Genomic DNA, 16622 nt, shown 5'->3' on the forward strand with positions numbered 1-16622 from the left:
GTGTGTCTTGAAGGTCACCCTGTAACATGAGGTGCAGTGAGCACATGAAAAATCACCATTTGAGTGATCTTGCCTAGTGACACACATGAACATCACTAGGAACAGTGTTCAGCACCTTAGTAATGCTTTCCTCTTGTTTTAATTGGGACCTCTCTTCCTTCTCCCGTGTTATTCTGTTTAATTTATATATTTTCAACAATAGATGAAGGAAAGCTCTAAGGCAGCAGTAGGGCTAAAGTTGCCCATGTGACTTGCTCTGGCCTTGTGCAGAGGGGTGAATTTTAGATTTAACTGTTTGCAACCAAAAGGCAAAAATGCATGACCTAAAAAGAGTATTTATTGAATAGGAAGCAAAAGCTATGGTAGCATGCTTTGACATTTAAAAAATATTTTAATAGATGTTTATAAGTGGCTATGCTGTGGTGGTTGGTGCTGCAGAAAGACTTGTGCTTGGATATGACAGCTTTGGGAACATATGTGGTCGGAAGAACACTCCTGTAGAAGGGGCAAATCTTTCTGGATTGGACATGACTAATAAAAAGTAAGTGCATCAGATAATGTATAAATCAATCAAATGTTTGAGAACTTAGTAAAATACACGTCTTCTAGTTGTCAGTCATATACATCTGTGTAACTATACACTGTTTATTGAAAGGCAAAAAAGTGGAAATAATGCAGAAGAGTGGGTGAAATTAAAAAGTTACTATAGAATTTGAAAATGTGCTGCATTGTTATGCTTTATGCAGCTGCCTTCTTAAAGACGGTCTTAAATGGGACATCAGCCAAACAGGCAGTCATTCTATATGGCAAATCTTTCTACTTAAGGATGTTACACATTGAAGTTCTCAGTCATTCAACTGACTCCTTTGGAAAAAGTTTCACTTGCTTTGTAGCACTTTAAAAAAGAAGATTCAGAATTTACACTTATGAAAAACCAAGAAAGCTTGCTTTTTGAGAAGAGGATCTTTTTTTCTTTCTAGGTATGTGTTCTTTCTGAATTCATGCAGCCTGGAAATACAAGGCCCCAAAATCAGTTCACTCTCCTTGTGCGTGTCAAGTTGTCCACAACAGCAGCTCAACTCTTTGGAAGATCTACAGAGTTTTGCAAGGAATAATGGTGTGCCACAGGGAATATGAGTACCTCAGTGTATCTGTAGAACAGTTGAGCAGCTTCCACTTTGTTTTTTTATGGCTCTTACACTAGGGAGTCATTACTTTCCTGAACAGTTCACAGTAACAGAAAATAGAATGTCTTGTTTCTGCTTTATTTCAAACCCATAGTTTCTAGAAAATGTTACAGCTCTCTTATGCAAATCAGAAACTGTTCATTAATTCCTGCACTGTGCTGAGATTATGTAGCAGAAAACTGACTGTTGATAATGAACTAGTGAAGTTTGGTGGAGGTGCCAGTCGGTGACCAGAGTTCATATGTTGTTTGTGACTCTTGTCCAACTGGTTCCTTTAAATGTAATGAAAATGCTGTCAGAAGTAGCTGTTGTGTGAAAGCAGCTCCTGTTTATTCATATCCAACATGTAAATAAAATAACCTGTAGCCTAAGCCTTATTGTATGGGATGTATAAAAACTTCAGACCATGTGAATATAATAGCTATTATTGTTGGAGGTCAGTATCCCTTTTTTTAGTTTGTTTTGTTTTGCTGTTTTATTTGACAGGGAATGCTGTTTAAATTGACAATATTTTTTTAAATTTAATTTTTACTAATCTTAAGTTACTTTTTCCTCTTTCTGGTTTGTTGTTTTTTTTTTTTAGGTTCTTTCCTTTGTGTTTACAACCTGAACGTTTCCAGTTACACAGTAAATCCAAAGGCAGCTCAGCTGTGTCCCACACTGCCAGTTCCACCAAGGTAAGAATGACTGAATACTTTACGACCTCCTTCAGTCCAAACAGCTTCTTATGGATTGTTACTTTCCCACATTTTGTATTTGGCTTGATTCTTCACAGTCAGGATGGTTTTGCTTTGTTTATTTATTTTTTTGTCTGTGTATCCTTACAAGTTCTTTTATGTGCCTCTGAACATGCCAGTGTCCTGTCCCACAGAACAAACAAGGACTGCATTCCTTCCATTCCTCTACCCTTCCATTCTGCTTCCTTTTCCAAATTAGGAAAAAAGCACTCCATATGAGGAACAGCTTAGCTCCTGCACAGATTTTGCTTTCTCTCTCAATGCCAAGGATGTGGTCTTTGGCCTTGCTTCTTCTCCTGAGCCCAGAAATTTCCATCAGAATAATTTTATAGCCAGATGGCTTGAAGCATGGATCTGTGGATATTGCTGTCTTTGTCAAATCTGGCACTTGTGAGTCAAAATTCTTAAACCCATGATTTCCGCTATGTCATGAAAATACAGCAGAGAATTGGAATCTCTGTGTTTGCAGAGCTAATTCATATGCTGTGAAGAGCAGAAAATAGAAGAACAAAGTGAAGAGAAGAGAGCAGGAGACATATAAAAGCATTACATAGAGTGGATCATAGGATAGCTTGTAAATTTATGAAAAACTATGGCATGTTTCACTTATTTCCTCAACTTTGTAGGCCTTTTTTGGTTTGTCAAGGAACTCAGCAAAGTTATTCATCTTGCACAGTAATATTACATGGTAGAAGCAAAGATGGTTAGTGAATTTTTTAGCTGTTGATAACAAAACCTCTCCTTTTCAGGTATGATTTTGCCATTGGCTGTTGTAGGGCAGCACTGCCAAAGTGGGACAATAAATATATGCAAGAAGCTTGGCTGGGAGTGCCAAATAATTTTGTATAAATATTTGGTGCTATTAATTGTACCTTGCAAAGATTGTTTTAGTGTGGCTTTTAGAATGCTTAAATATCATAAAAGCGATACAAAATGTTTTTGATATAGAATTATCTACAACAGCATAGGTTACAGTTATGTTAGCATGACCTTTGTTTTTACATAAATACATGGGAGCAAAGCAGGTGAAGCCAGACTAGAATGGGAATAGGAGCTATGTGCTGACGGCGATAGTTAATGAGAGAGTTGTTAATTTCTTTCCTCAGGCTGATCTTGAATGGATCTGTTCTGGTATAGTGATACAGGCATGACACTGTTAAGGAGTTTATTTTGTAGATTATACATAAAAATACTCTTTATAACAGAATGCTCTCTGTGGAGAATGGCAGGATGGATCTCTGTGGATTTTAAACTCTTTGTCCAGCAATTAATATTTTTTACCACTTTTGTTTCCAACCTTTCAGTAAATCCTTTCCATTATTTAATCGCTGTGTTCCACAAAATCCTGAATGCTATTCCAAATATGCATCTGTCCTCATAAGTATGGTTAATGAAATGGATGTTTTTCACCGAATTCTGAGTGGAATATTGGCAGGAAGAGATACTGTGATAGGACTGAGTGTCCTTGCACTAGGTAAGGTTATAAATAAAAAGTGAATAATGATGTTCAATTAAAAGATTAAAATGTTTCTTGTAAGTCTATATGTTTAATTCAAAAGTGGACTTTTTTCATAATTTCTGGGCAGAGTTATTTTTTAAGGAAGAGTGATCAGATTTTATCAGGTGACATTTAACAGACTGGTAAAATGCAGATCTCTATCAGATTCTGTGGTCCATGACATGGTTATATACCTCATTTTGGGGGACTGTAAGAAATTGTTGATGAAAAAGATTACATCAGCATGAATACTTGAACTTAATTCTTACATAAAATGTAACTAAAAAGCTAGTATTTGCCGTGATGAAATATATCAGCTATAAGTTTCTTACTATTTAAGTTAGAGGTAACTATGTGCTTTAAATGTTAGAAAGGTGTCCAGCTTTATGAAATGCTGTTGCTATTAAGATTACTGTTTAAAAATAAAAGCTAAAATTCTGCAAGAACCTTAAATTTATACTTAAAATGAAAAGGGTTGTAACACTCAAACTTTATGTATTTTTCAGCCTTCTCTTTGATACTGGTTTTAGCCTTCAGATTCATTCAGACTCTCTTCATCCATACTCTCATTGCACTGGTAGTGTTCGGGTTGTTGTGTAAGTATATTTACTATTTCACTGTACTGAAGGATTAGCAGCTGAACAAACAGCTATCCTTTATTTCCATGGCCATCCTCAGTAACCTTCAGCTTACCACAGTCATTTCCAAGCTGAGGCCTGCTTGCCTTTTGGTGCCAAGGTCTGCCTGTGCTGTTCCAGCTGCTGAGTGTTAGGATGATGGTGATGTTTATTGTTTTTATAGATGCCTAGAAACAACATTTCTTTTGGCAGATGAATGCAGTTATGAAAATGCTACTGTTTCAAAGAATGCTTAGTGAACTCTTGTACTGCCTGCTTTAGGAAGGGAGAACCATAGGAATGTGTCTGGCTAGAGCTTGTCATTCCTTGGAAGTTAGCTTTGGATCCCCACAATGAAATTACATGCCTGAGCTTTAGGAAAACTGCAAGAAATCCAAATGTTCTGCTGTGGTTTTAGCTCAGACTGACAGGCCTTTATTGGAAGTTTCTCTGTGCTCACTGATCCTGTGCCTCAGTTGGGGGACTGGCAGTATTCCCGAGCCCTGTGGGATGTGGGGAGGGCAGGACACTGGGAAGGGAGGCCAGGCAGGCATCAGCCTGGCAGCAGCAGCGTGCCCTGCCCACCCTCACGCTGCTCTGCTCTGCTCAGTTGTCTCAGGTGTTCTCTGGTGGCTCTATTATGACTACAGGAATGACCCCAGCACTGAACTGGAAACTGAAAAGGAAAATGTAAAGTTCCTACTTGGATATGCCATCTTCTCAACAATCATCACTGTAAGTAGCATTTTGTCCTAAGCAGTGGCAGAGGCTGTAACTTGAAAACTTGAACTACAGTGGTTCTGCAACAATAAAAATAATTACTAATTCTTTTCAAATTGGAAAATGATAGTAAATTCTAAGATCTTCTTACATTCATTCACATATAATCATGAAATAACAGAATGGTTTGGGTTGGAAGGGACTTTAAAGATCCCTAGTTCCAAATAGATTTTTAGGCCCCCATCAAAACTACAAAAATAATTTTATATATTCATTGTGAAACTTGTTTTTCAGCCTTGCCATACTTCAAACCTGTACAAACTGTGTCAGTGTTGTTGGTGTAAAAATGCCAGAATTGTATTCCATGCCCATTTTGTGCTGCATGAGCTCGCTGGAGAATCATGTCAAATATACACAGGGGCACTGGCTGAGTATGGACATGAGATCTGTGGATTCATCCCACCCTGCCAGGAGGAGAAAGGGATGGCAGCTCTTTGGGACAATGAAAGGGGCAGTGAAACACAGGCAGCATTGTCTAGACCTCAAGTTATGGGGTTAAATTCTGTTTTCTCTCACTGACCTTGTTTTACAACAGAAAATCTGAGTGTGGCTTGCAACTTCTGAAGAGAGTGTTTTCAGTCTGATGTTGCAATGTTAAAAGGAGCCATTTCTCAATTTGAGGGTGCAGTCAATTTGTTCTTCATGAGACATTTGTCAAAGCAGTTGTCTTAGAGATGAGTAAGATCCATATGGAATTTGCCAGATATGAACAGTCTGACAATTTACAGTGACAAATATAAATGTGTCACAGACCACATTTTTTTTTATATCCTCTATAAGTTGTGACCTTTTTACATCTGCTGATACTAAAAAGATAAGAAAAAGTTTCTTTGAATGCTTGTGTGTTCCAGTACAACTGACTGTTGTTTGCAGAGCTGTGGGAACAGCCACTGCTGCACATTATGCTTCTCTTCAGAGTTGGCGGCTTCTTTCCAGAGCAGGCAAGAAAACTAGTGAAGGAACTGCCACTGGTTGTGTTTATTGCTTTAAAGAGTCCAACCTCCCTTTTCATTGCTGTTCATAGTTGCTTGTCACATACAAAGAATTGGGGATTTTGTGGGATTTTTGACTTGGGGTTTTGTTATTGGTGGGTTGGGTTTTTTACTTTGGAAAGACGATAATTTATTTAAATAAGTTTTCATTTCATGTCTGCTTTACTCCTGTACATACATAGCTCAGAAACTAGTTGGGTTGTGAACTGCAGGAAAGGACTGGTTCTCTTACCATTGTGAAAGTGAACAGTGGCAAGCTGACCTGAGTAGAAAGTCTAAAAGTTCATGACATGCAGGGTATGTGAAAGCAATGTGTAGTGTGTAATGCACGTTTATGTTTGCTATAAAGCAAAACAGACAGTTTCCATTAGATGAATTAAAGTCTTATGGATCCTATTTTCTTCGAAAAAAACAGCAACGACTATTGTAGGAAACTAAATTTTAATCCACAGGCTCTTTGAGAACATAGGCAATGTCTTGGAAGGACTTTCTAATGTGTAGTAAGATTGTATAAATTTCTTTGTTGTCATGTCTTTGTGAAATCTGTATCCTCTGATCCCACATTTGACAACTCTGATAATTTTCTTGAGGTAAAACCCCTAACAATTTGTCTTTTTATTTCCTGAAACAGGTTGTTCTGCTCTCCCTTATATTTGTACTAAGAAAGAGGCTTCCATTCTCTGTGCAGCTCTTTCGAGTTGTTGGCAAAATCATTGGCAGAATTCCTTTCCTCCTGTTCCAGCCACTCTGGACTTTTCTGATTCTCATTGTGTTCTGGGTATTTTGGGTTGCTATACTGCTCAGCTTAGGAACTGCAGGTAAGCACATGCTTTTCATGTTTCTGACTGAGTGCTATCCATTTCCTAAATTCTCTTCTTAAATGTGGGACCTCTTGGTGTTGGTGTACAGAATATGGGCTAGCATTGTTTCACAGCTGAGAGGGTTGTTTGGTTTTTGTTTTGTTTTGGTTTTTGTTTTTTGTTTTTGAAACTGGCCTTGTGGGATACCTTATCCCTGCTTCAGACCAGGCTTTATAGAAAGGAGCATCTCCTGAGCTACCAACCAACTGTTCACTTAAGATAAACATTAAATGTAGTAAATTTAGTAATAGGACAATAGAATTAATTATAACACATAGATTTTCTAAATATATAATTACCAAGAAGTATGAGAGCAAATATTACATCCTTGGTATTAAATCAAGCTGACTTGATCTTAATATGCACACATAAGGATGTAAAGCTTGCCCTTATTATATCTACATTTAGAAAATGCTAGCCGAGTCTGTTGTATTCAAAAGCTTTTGGAAATGTATCAGTCATTACAAAAGCTCACGTGACAGAAACAACTTGATTATAAGAGCAGGATGGGAAACCATTGGTATTTTCTGGATGCTTTTACAGACTTTGCAGGAAAATAGTGACTTGCACATTATATCCAAAAGCAAATTCCACATATATTCACAGAGGAGTAAAACCCAATGCAAACTGCTTTTGAGAGGCTTTTAATGCTTTTTCCATGTTGTGCCATTTTCCTTCATTGGTTATATTCTGTGTTTCCTGCTAGGCATTTTCATTCAACTTTTTTCTTTTTCCTCTGCCTTCTTGGAGGGTGGGATTCAAACAGTTTATGACCTGCTGTTACATTCATAGTGCAGCTCAAAGGTATTTTATGTTTTGTCTTCTTTCTAGCTTAGAAGGAATGCTGATCTTTTCAGCAAGTGATGCAAACAGTACAGAGGACAGCACAAACTTACTGCACAGTAGAGTGGTGATAAAGTTTCAGTTTTGAAAGAAATTACTTTTCTCAGATTTAGCATAAGAAGGGAATGTCAATATATTGCTTTTATGTAAAACATAAGGTTTTGACAGAGGTATTCTGGCCGGGTATTTTTAGTGCAGGTGTCAGTCACAGAAGCATGGTAATATTTAGAAGAGCAGGTGTGCATTTTATAAATAACCCAAATCGCTTCTCAGGTAAAACCCGAGCACGAATGCAGATGGGAAGGCGCCGCTCTGTGTTGGCTGTGTCGCGGGCTGGGTTGGGCGCTCCGTGTCCCGGCCGTGCCCATCGGCCACTTCGGGGGCTGTCCGCCGCTGTCCCCCGCCAGGGGGCGCCGCAGCCCGCGGGGAGCGCCTCAGGCCAGCCCGCCGGGGGAGCGGCTGCGGGGTGCTGGGGGGAACAAAGGGCGGCTCGGCCCGCCGCGCTCCGGGGCCCGGCCGGCGCAGCGCCCGAGCCCGCCGCGCTCCGGGGCACGGCCAGCGCCGCGGCTGACCCGGCCCGCGGGCTCAGCGCACGGACAGCTCCGTGTCATCAGGATTGCTGTTTGGATTTCCAGTCCCTTACTCTACCTCAAGTGTGCTTTGTGATTCAAATCTTGGACGACGAACGCTAAACGAGATTTAGCATTAAGAATATTCCATTAGGTTGTCGCTCAAATTTTCAACCCAAATAGGAGTCCTCTGAAATGTTCTGTTAAAGCAGCTCACCATCAGATAAGCTGGGGGTCGTTCTGCTGTTCTAGGGTGACATATCCACACATCCTGTAATGACAAATGCATACAGTACCGTTCCATTAATGATGCACTTACAGGACACCTTGGTATGATTTGTTCGTTTTCTACAATTGTCCTGTAAGTGGAAGATGTTTCTTTTATTTTGAGTTTTCGGGACTTTTTACACCACTTGAGAGCACTTCTCTGAAGATCTCCAAAGATATGCTTTCTCTTACAGAGCAATTTGTTTTCTTCATTGACAAATAGTTGCCTGTCTAGGATTCAGCTTGTAATATACAGGTGGTGATTTTCTTGGGCTTGACACTTTGACGTTTTCCTCTCACTAATATGTTTTCTGAGGCTGTGCAGGCTGTATTTTAAATGCAAATATACCAAGAGAGCTGAAAAAATGAAATGTTTACAGTGACACTAGTCTTTTGTCTAATACAGAGAATGAAATTGGCTTGCTGCTGTGCTGCACCTGTTCTTAACATTTTCTTTGAATCTCCCCTAGTTATGTAATATTTATGGTGTCTCTGCATCTTAACGGAGCACTTGATCCTTGCTTCAGCTGTGGCACACCTGATCATTATGCGACCATGCAGGCACCTTATTTACATCTCCTCCAAAAGTTAGTGTTACTCTGAGGAAAAACCCCTAACTTCTTGGGAGTTGTAGAAAGCTATAGCCTGCACTTGAAAGGTGCTTATGCATGTGACTAATTTGAAACACATGGATAATCCTATTAAAATCAGCGGGACTACTTACGCATTTTAGGGTAGGCACCTGCCTAAGTACCTTGGTTATTCAGAATCTGTAAGAGCAGCAGAGACTGAGTGAATTCCAGACCTAGAAAACTAGGAGAAATGCCAAGACTTCTTGAGACTTTAGGTAGCACAAGCAGTGGCACCAGTTAGAACCATTAGCTGGCTAGGAATGGAATTCAGCTGTTCTTTGGAAAAGCTGATATGTCTTAGGGTTATTGAGTTTTATTGCTTGCTAATTTGTGGGTATTTCATTGCAGAACTGAAGTGGCCATGTGGCACAGCAGAGTATGTGTTTCGGCTTTCCAGAGTGCAGGAGCTGTGAGGTCTGCATGGTGTGAATACTGTGAATGTAGGGTGAGAATGTTTTTTGTGTAATGAAGGTGCATCCTACAGACAAGTGAGCAGCAGCACTGCCACATAAAGCTGTTCAACAGCAAAATGAGCAATGAAAATGTATTTCCTGCAGGGGCCTTGACATTCCAATTACAGTCAGGTAGCTTACCTGTAAATACCTTTACATGAAAAAGCACAAAATAAGATAACACAATAGATTGTGTTGCAGGAAGCACTAAGATTCAGTGTATGATTCCAGAACCTTTCCTCACAGTGGGAGGGCCACAGCATATTTTCATGTTAACAGGAACTGATAAACAGGCTCTCAGTATTTTCTTGTCAGTGGCTCTTTGTTTGTGATAAGGAAATTGCTGGACTAGACTTCCCAGGAATTTTTGTCTCTTACAACAGCCTGTTGCTGCAGGCATCAGCAAAGCCTCAGAGCAGCAGCTGCTGAATAAGGACATCTGACCTAAGCGTGGCAGTCCCAAAATGTAGCTGACGGTACTGCACACAGCCAGCACTGACTGGTGTCCCACTGCCCGGCTGTTCTGGCTGCCAGGGCAGCGCTGTGCCGCGAGTCCCAGGGGAAATCGAAATTCTCCTGGGTTCTGCTGCAAACACTTGGCCTGTTTGCATTGTTAACATCACTTCTTTTGAAGTATTGGCAGCAGATCAACCCTTGTACTGATCAAAGGCTTCCAGATTTGGTGGTTCAGATGAGGGAGTTCAGTTCTTTACTGAGTTGTTAATGTCATCGCTAAGAGAGTATGCTGCACTGGGAAGATTCATTATTGTGTCCTTGGAGAAAAATATTCTGTTGACAGATTAAACTGTATTTCAGGGCTTTGTTGAAAAAGTTTAGTTTGTATCAACAAATAGATCATAGTACAATGATGAGGAAAATGGCATATACTTTTCTTGACAGGTTATCTAGGACAGCTTTAAAGTTTATCTGAGTTACTGATATAGAAAAATAGCCTTACATGTAGTTCTGCTGACAAAATCAGGCATGTCTGGTAGGCCCAGAAGACAGAAAATCTGACAGAGATGTTTATATCATTAAACAGATTATTGTGAAATAACAAAACTAGTTTACCATACCTGACCAGCAAAGTGATTGAAAGTGAAGTCATAGGTGGCTCTGCCTGATTTCTGTGCAGCTGAGCTCAGCACTGTGTACATGTGCAAGTACAAGGTTGTCCAGGAAAGACAAAGCCATTATTGTTATTACTGCAGGTGGTTATTTCAGTAGGCTGGTAAAAAGCAAACAGGATTAGCTTGCCATATGAACATTTAAAAGTCTTCATGACAACATTACTGAAACAAAGCCTGAACAGGTCTGTTTTGGAAAAAGAAATGTTCAGGTGGATTGTATGGTGGAAAATGTCCTTAATTCTGCTTCCAAATGGTGTAATGTCTTTGCATGAAAATGGAGAGGTAGGACACCTTGTGTGTCTCCACTGACATCTTGTTTGCCTGAGTTCCCTTAGTGAAGGCTGTATGTTATGGATAATGAGTGTATTTGGCTAGTTGTGTTTGCTGCAGGAAAAGTCAGTCTAGAGCCTCTGGAAGAAATATGGGAAATGAAAAATCTCTTGAATTCATAATTACATGGTGCCTCACTTATTTTAATGACTTAAGTAAATGATTATATCCTCAAAAACTCACCTTAAAAAACCCTCACTTTTGCAAATTTAAAACCAGTGAGGCACAGGATGGGGAGGAATGATGGGGAGTTTGTGAGAAGAGATCTGAGTAGTAGCTTTTTCAAACCATCAAATATCTGGCACTTCACAGACTTAAAATTCATTTGAATATATTGGAAGCACTACATTATTTCTATGAATGTCCAACTGAACAGCGCTGGAGGGAGCTTGCCTGTTCAGCCAATATTGTTAACCTCTCAGAAAAGAAAATATCTAGAACACATGTCTGTAGTTATGTACCCATGTAGCATTTTTTTAATCTTTCAAAGAACTTGAAAATAATGTTGCAGTGCTACTATGGGGTAGGTGGATATTTTTCTTAATTTACAGACTAAAAGGCTGCTTCTGAAAACTTAAAAAATGCTTGTCTAAACCTGATGGTATTGCTGAAACAAATCTTTACTGTTTCTACTTTTAGTTATTCTCGAGTAAGAAGTCTGTGGCTGTAGAAAAACAGGCCAGAAAGGAACCATTTCCTAGATAGCTGTGTATATGTGGTGGTTTTGAACTTGAATGTGGTGTGTTGTCCTCTAAGAGAACACAGAGTCATAGAATCATTTAGCTTGGAAAAGATCTTTAAGATCATCAAGTCCAGCTGTAAACCTAATACTGCCAAGTCCACAAAATGAATACATGAAGTATTAAAGCTTAAGTTATATTGCTGTTTGAGCAGTAATAGCCAATTCTCTCTCACTTTATTTCTTTCATGGAGTTGGAATACGAAACTACTCACCTACAGAGATTGTTTTATTTGGTGAACATATTTCTCTTTAAGGTTAGTAGACTTAAGGCTTGGTAAAATTGAAAAAAAAAAAAAAAGGCATATTAGGAACCTAGAGACTTTTTACAAGGATCAAATTGTCCTAATGCCATTATCCCCTGACTACCCTTCAGAGTCAAGTGCTGCAAATAGGATTGCACAGAAAAAAGGTCTGATTGTTGAGGAATCTGAGTTGCCCCCACCTTTTGTGAAAAGCCATCTATGAATAAGAAATACATTCTTTGTTGGTAACAGAAGTGGAAGGAATGTTTTTATCTTGGATAAGTTAATTTGTCCATGCTCCTAGATGCAGTGGTAGCATTGGAGCATGTGCTACCATACATACCATAAGCATAGTCTGCTTTTTTTACCCCCAGAGAGCCTGCATTTATCTGCCTGTATTTTGCACAAAGATTGCAAAGTATAGAGAACAGAAGACTGATGGCCATGGTTCTGATTAGTAATAGCAATTAAAATATTTGTTTTGTTTCGCTGCCACAGTATGTTATGTATCCTTACTATTTTTCTGCAGTCTTTCTCTTCTGCTTCTTACAAAAAAACCCTAAAGCATTTCATAACTATGCATTTATTTCAAATTTTAATAATGAAAATCAAGATTTCATTTACTTCTGAACTATTTGATTAATCAAGTCTAGAGTAATGTCTTCTCAGATATCTTTACTAATATATAGCTTTCTTTTTTTCCTTTATGGGTAGCTGTGTCTCAATCCCAATTTAAACACAATTTTGCTTTTAATGAGATTTTATTTTTCAAAATCCAAGTTGAATTATAAAATGTTGTTTCTCTAACTTTGTTAGAATGGACAGAATTATATAGCATCAAAAAATTTTTTTTGGTGACTTTACTGAAGAGAAGTTAAGAGAACATGCACAGAAGCACTTCCATGTCCTTCTCTGTCCCTGTCCCTATTTCTCCTCTCCCCCCTTGTCTGGCATGTTATAATAACACAGTGGTGTAATCCCAACTTCAGGTACTGCACAGTCCACTTCGGGAGGACAAGTAGAATACAGAGCTCTGTCTGGAATTTGCTACATGGCATGGTATCATTTCGTTGGCCTTATCTGGACTAGTGAATTCATTCTTGCCTGTCAGCAAATGGTGATTGCTGGGGCAGTGGTTACTTGTTATTTCAACAGGTGAGTGCAGAATTGCCCCTGAGAGTTTTTGGGATTTTCCAGCGTTTACTTTCAATCTTTTTCTAGGAAAAATAGTCCCAGTTAGACTGCAATTTATGTCAATATTGGGAATTCAATTTACTATAAAATAATGTTGCTTGTTGTAAGATCTTGAGTAAGATTTTACAATTTGCATGATACTAATGTGACTCACCCTTGCTGCTGCTGGAGATGCTGGGCCAAACTGGGCCTTGATATTGGAACTCTGCTGGCTCTGGGGGATTTACCATTCAGAAGGCACGGGCTGCATGGCACCCTTTTCCAAGAGACTGCATTAGCTCCAAATGAGAAGCAATATATTGTTCCTTGGTAATTTCATGTATTCATGGGCAGTTTGACCAATGCATTTTGGTCAATACACCACATTTTTGGTGCATAAATCCCCAAGGCCAAGGCACTGTCCATATCTTGTTAGTGCAGAGCAGGGAAGCACCTGTAGAAACTGCTCTGATGACATTTGCTGCTCTGCTAGGGGCTTCCGCTTTCCAGCTATTTTTTACTGCTGCAGGAACTGGCTGCCAAGTACAGAAGGTTCCTGCTCCCAATTGTATGGTATCATTTTGTACAATACCATTGCTCCTCTTGCTTGCCAGGTGACCTGTACAGTTGAGAGAGTTGTGTTTGCAAAGGGAAATGCAACTTTTCTGTGGTGGTAATCCCTTGTCCTGGCCTTTAGGCTGTCAGCACAGGTCCTCAGAGATGCAGAGCAGTGCAGGAATGGGGAGAGAGTGGTTAGCTGCAGGAGCAGCCACACCAGCAAGGGCAAGGGTTATCTTGAGCTGCTCCAGCAACTCTGAGCTTGTCTGCTGTGTGTTTTTAATGTATTCCCTGGGGCTATATCATAAAGGCATGTCACAAGAGTTTGTTTATGGGATCTTACAGACAGGCTTTCTTCTTGTGCTCTGAGTGCTCTGAGGAAATGGCACTGCCTTCCCATGCGGAAATCTCCTTCCACAGCACGCTCAGCACCGTGCTGCACAGCCAACAGCCACGGCAGAGCTGCAAATGGGGTGGCCAGGGGGTTACTCTACCTGGGTTAGCTTTACAGGATATGTATATTTGGCCTGTAATGCCACCACTGAAAATGGATTTGCCTTCTTTTATTTTAGATTGAGTATGAATACACAAAAGATTGCATTAATTTAATAAAAATAAGTAGATTTTCTTGCTTAATGGTTACATTTTACAACTTGTGGAAAGGGCTTGGTCTTTTAAAAAGCCTTCTTTGTTATAATTGGTGTTTTACATGAGGGTTTATTGTCACCTTGATGTGCTTAGGTGTTATGTATCTATTTACCTTTGCAGGGAGATGAGCCTTTCCCCCTCTCTGGGAGTAAAGGAAGGTGATATGGTAACTCAGTCCATCACAGGCATCACAATTCTGTCCCTGTCCGAGCTTCTTTAGTAGCTCCAGTGAACCTATATTACTGCACAGATTTGAAATTAAGGATTGGGTTTATCTACCTGACTAAGGTGTTGAAATACATATCTCATCCAATAAGTTAAAAATGAAGGTTTATGGATGTGCACCAAAGTCATTGAGAGATTAACTGGAACAAACTTTTAAAGGCTTCCTCTTCAAATGTATCTGCAATATTTATGGCCATCCTTTGCCCTGCTTACGTACTTGACCTAAAAGAGGCACCATCATAAATGTAGTCAGACCTATTCCATGTGGCTTTGAGATAAGGTAAAAGTGCATACAGTCTGTGTGGTCTCTCTTAGTCTCATAATGTTTGCTTTATTACAAATCTTGTAATTTATTGTGTTTGTTTAAAAATTGAGATTCACTTGAGGAACAGAAGAATCATTCCTTAACATTTCTGAAGTATTTTATACTGAAGTTATTTTTAGACGGTCTTTGGAACTGGTGAGACATAAGTGAAGAAAACTGTAAGCATAGCTCTTAAGAGAATTTTAAAGAAATGAAGAAACACACTTTTCTCCCATTCTAATACCTGTGTCTGTTGGGTGTGTCAAGATGACCTTTTTTTCTTCTCACAAAAAATGTTTTTCAGATGAAAGCCAAGATGCATGTGTGATCATTTGATTCAAGAAACTTAGTGTTAAAAAAAGAAACTCAGTGTCACAGAGCTTACAAGTAAATGAAGGCAATTGACAGTAGTGAAGAAATAAAATTATTTAAAGATAATGTGGTATTGAATACAGGTCCACAGGAGTTTGGAATTGTAGTGTTATATGTAAATCAAACAATCTCATGATAACATAAAACAGAAACACCAAAGAGGAAACGCAAGCTGTGGCTCTATTCAGTCTTATACCCAATCAGGCAGATTCCCAGATTTCCCTGATACCTTGTTCACATGCACAGAATCCACTGCACAATGATTGTGTGCTTGTGTGAAAGCCACTTCAGGATTGCAGCCATATAATGCACAAAGGTGGGTGACACTTCAGCCTTGGGAGCAATGGGAGAAGGCTTGAGCCTGTCTTGAGCTTGTTTACAGACATAACCATCACCTGTTGCTGTGTTTAACCTCTTTCTTGTTTCCCACTCTGAACAAGAATTACAAGGAAAATCTGTTCTTTTCCTCATCTGTCTGGAGGCAAAGCAAAATCCTTGTCAGACCCTGTTCTTGTGCTAATTCCTTTGCTAGGAAAAGGAGCTGTGGAAAAGCATCCAAATATCTAAAAATTTATCTAAGCTTTAAATTTTAATTTTTTTTTTACATTTTTGTTCATTATTCATGTTAAAAATATCAAAACCTTTCTTTGTTTTTTCCCTTCAGTGACAAGTATGTTATTAACACAGGAATAAATTTACTTATTTCTGTGTTTCTTATCACTAGTTAGCCTTTAACTTGCAGAAACTTAATCATTTGTATGCTGAGATCAAACTAACACTGTCGTATGTGAGGAGGTGTTTCGGGGAGAAAAAAACAATGGCTCAATATGAATTGAATAATTCATCCACACTACAATGCATGTGTTTCTAACACAGAAACCTGATGACTCTAAAAAAACCCCAAACTGCCTTATTCATTATAAAATTCCACTATCCCCCAAGCTGTTCCCCTCGTTTTAAGACAAAAATAATAAATGTAGCAACTGCTTTGCTGGAATTTCCTATTTCAAATAATGTGGTATATTCACATATTTAAATACAACTTTTCCACTGCAAAGTTTTTTGTGTTTTGAATGAACTGCAGTGATACTTTCAGTTCTTGCAGAACTATAATCCCACTCCTGAATATAGTGTGTGTGATTTAAATCCTTGCTGAAGTGAGGATTTAATAAAATTATATTTTTAGAGCTTCTTAGCCCAAAGCAGTCATTCTCTTATTGATGTCTGATCTTTATGTAGCTATTTAGTCAAACTGCTGCTGGTTCTGTTGCCTAACTAAATATTTCAGGGTTGGACCAGTTGCTTAAGAGTTACTTTATGGAAGATCTATTTATGACTATTGATCAGTATGGGGTCTTTTTATCCTATGAAACATTTTTGTAGGTACTTAGAGTGTTAATCTAGTTGATGTTTTTTTCAGCATTTGACAAGGGGTGAGGGAATGTCTTTAAGTGTCTTTAAATG

General features: G+C 38.9%; 1 protein-coding gene across 1 annotated transcript in view; it reads left to right on the forward strand.

The window, feature by feature from the left end:
• SLC44A3 (solute carrier family 44 member 3) overlaps positions 1–16622 on the forward strand; it is a 34852-nt gene that overhangs the window by 1245 nt on the left and 16985 nt on the right. The window contains 8 exon segments of the mRNA XM_030226624.2: positions 399–541; positions 981–1117; positions 1771–1864; positions 3229–3398; positions 3929–4018; positions 4650–4774; positions 6443–6629; positions 12868–13033. Coding sequence (XP_030082484.2) covers positions 399–541; positions 981–1117; positions 1771–1864; positions 3229–3398; positions 3929–4018; positions 4650–4774; positions 6443–6629; positions 12868–13033 — 1112 coding nt within the window.

Source organism: Serinus canaria, chromosome 8, assembly GCF_022539315.1.
Source record: "Serinus canaria isolate serCan28SL12 chromosome 8, serCan2020, whole genome shotgun sequence".
Taxonomy (NCBI): Eukaryota; Metazoa; Chordata; class Aves; order Passeriformes; family Fringillidae; genus Serinus; species Serinus canaria.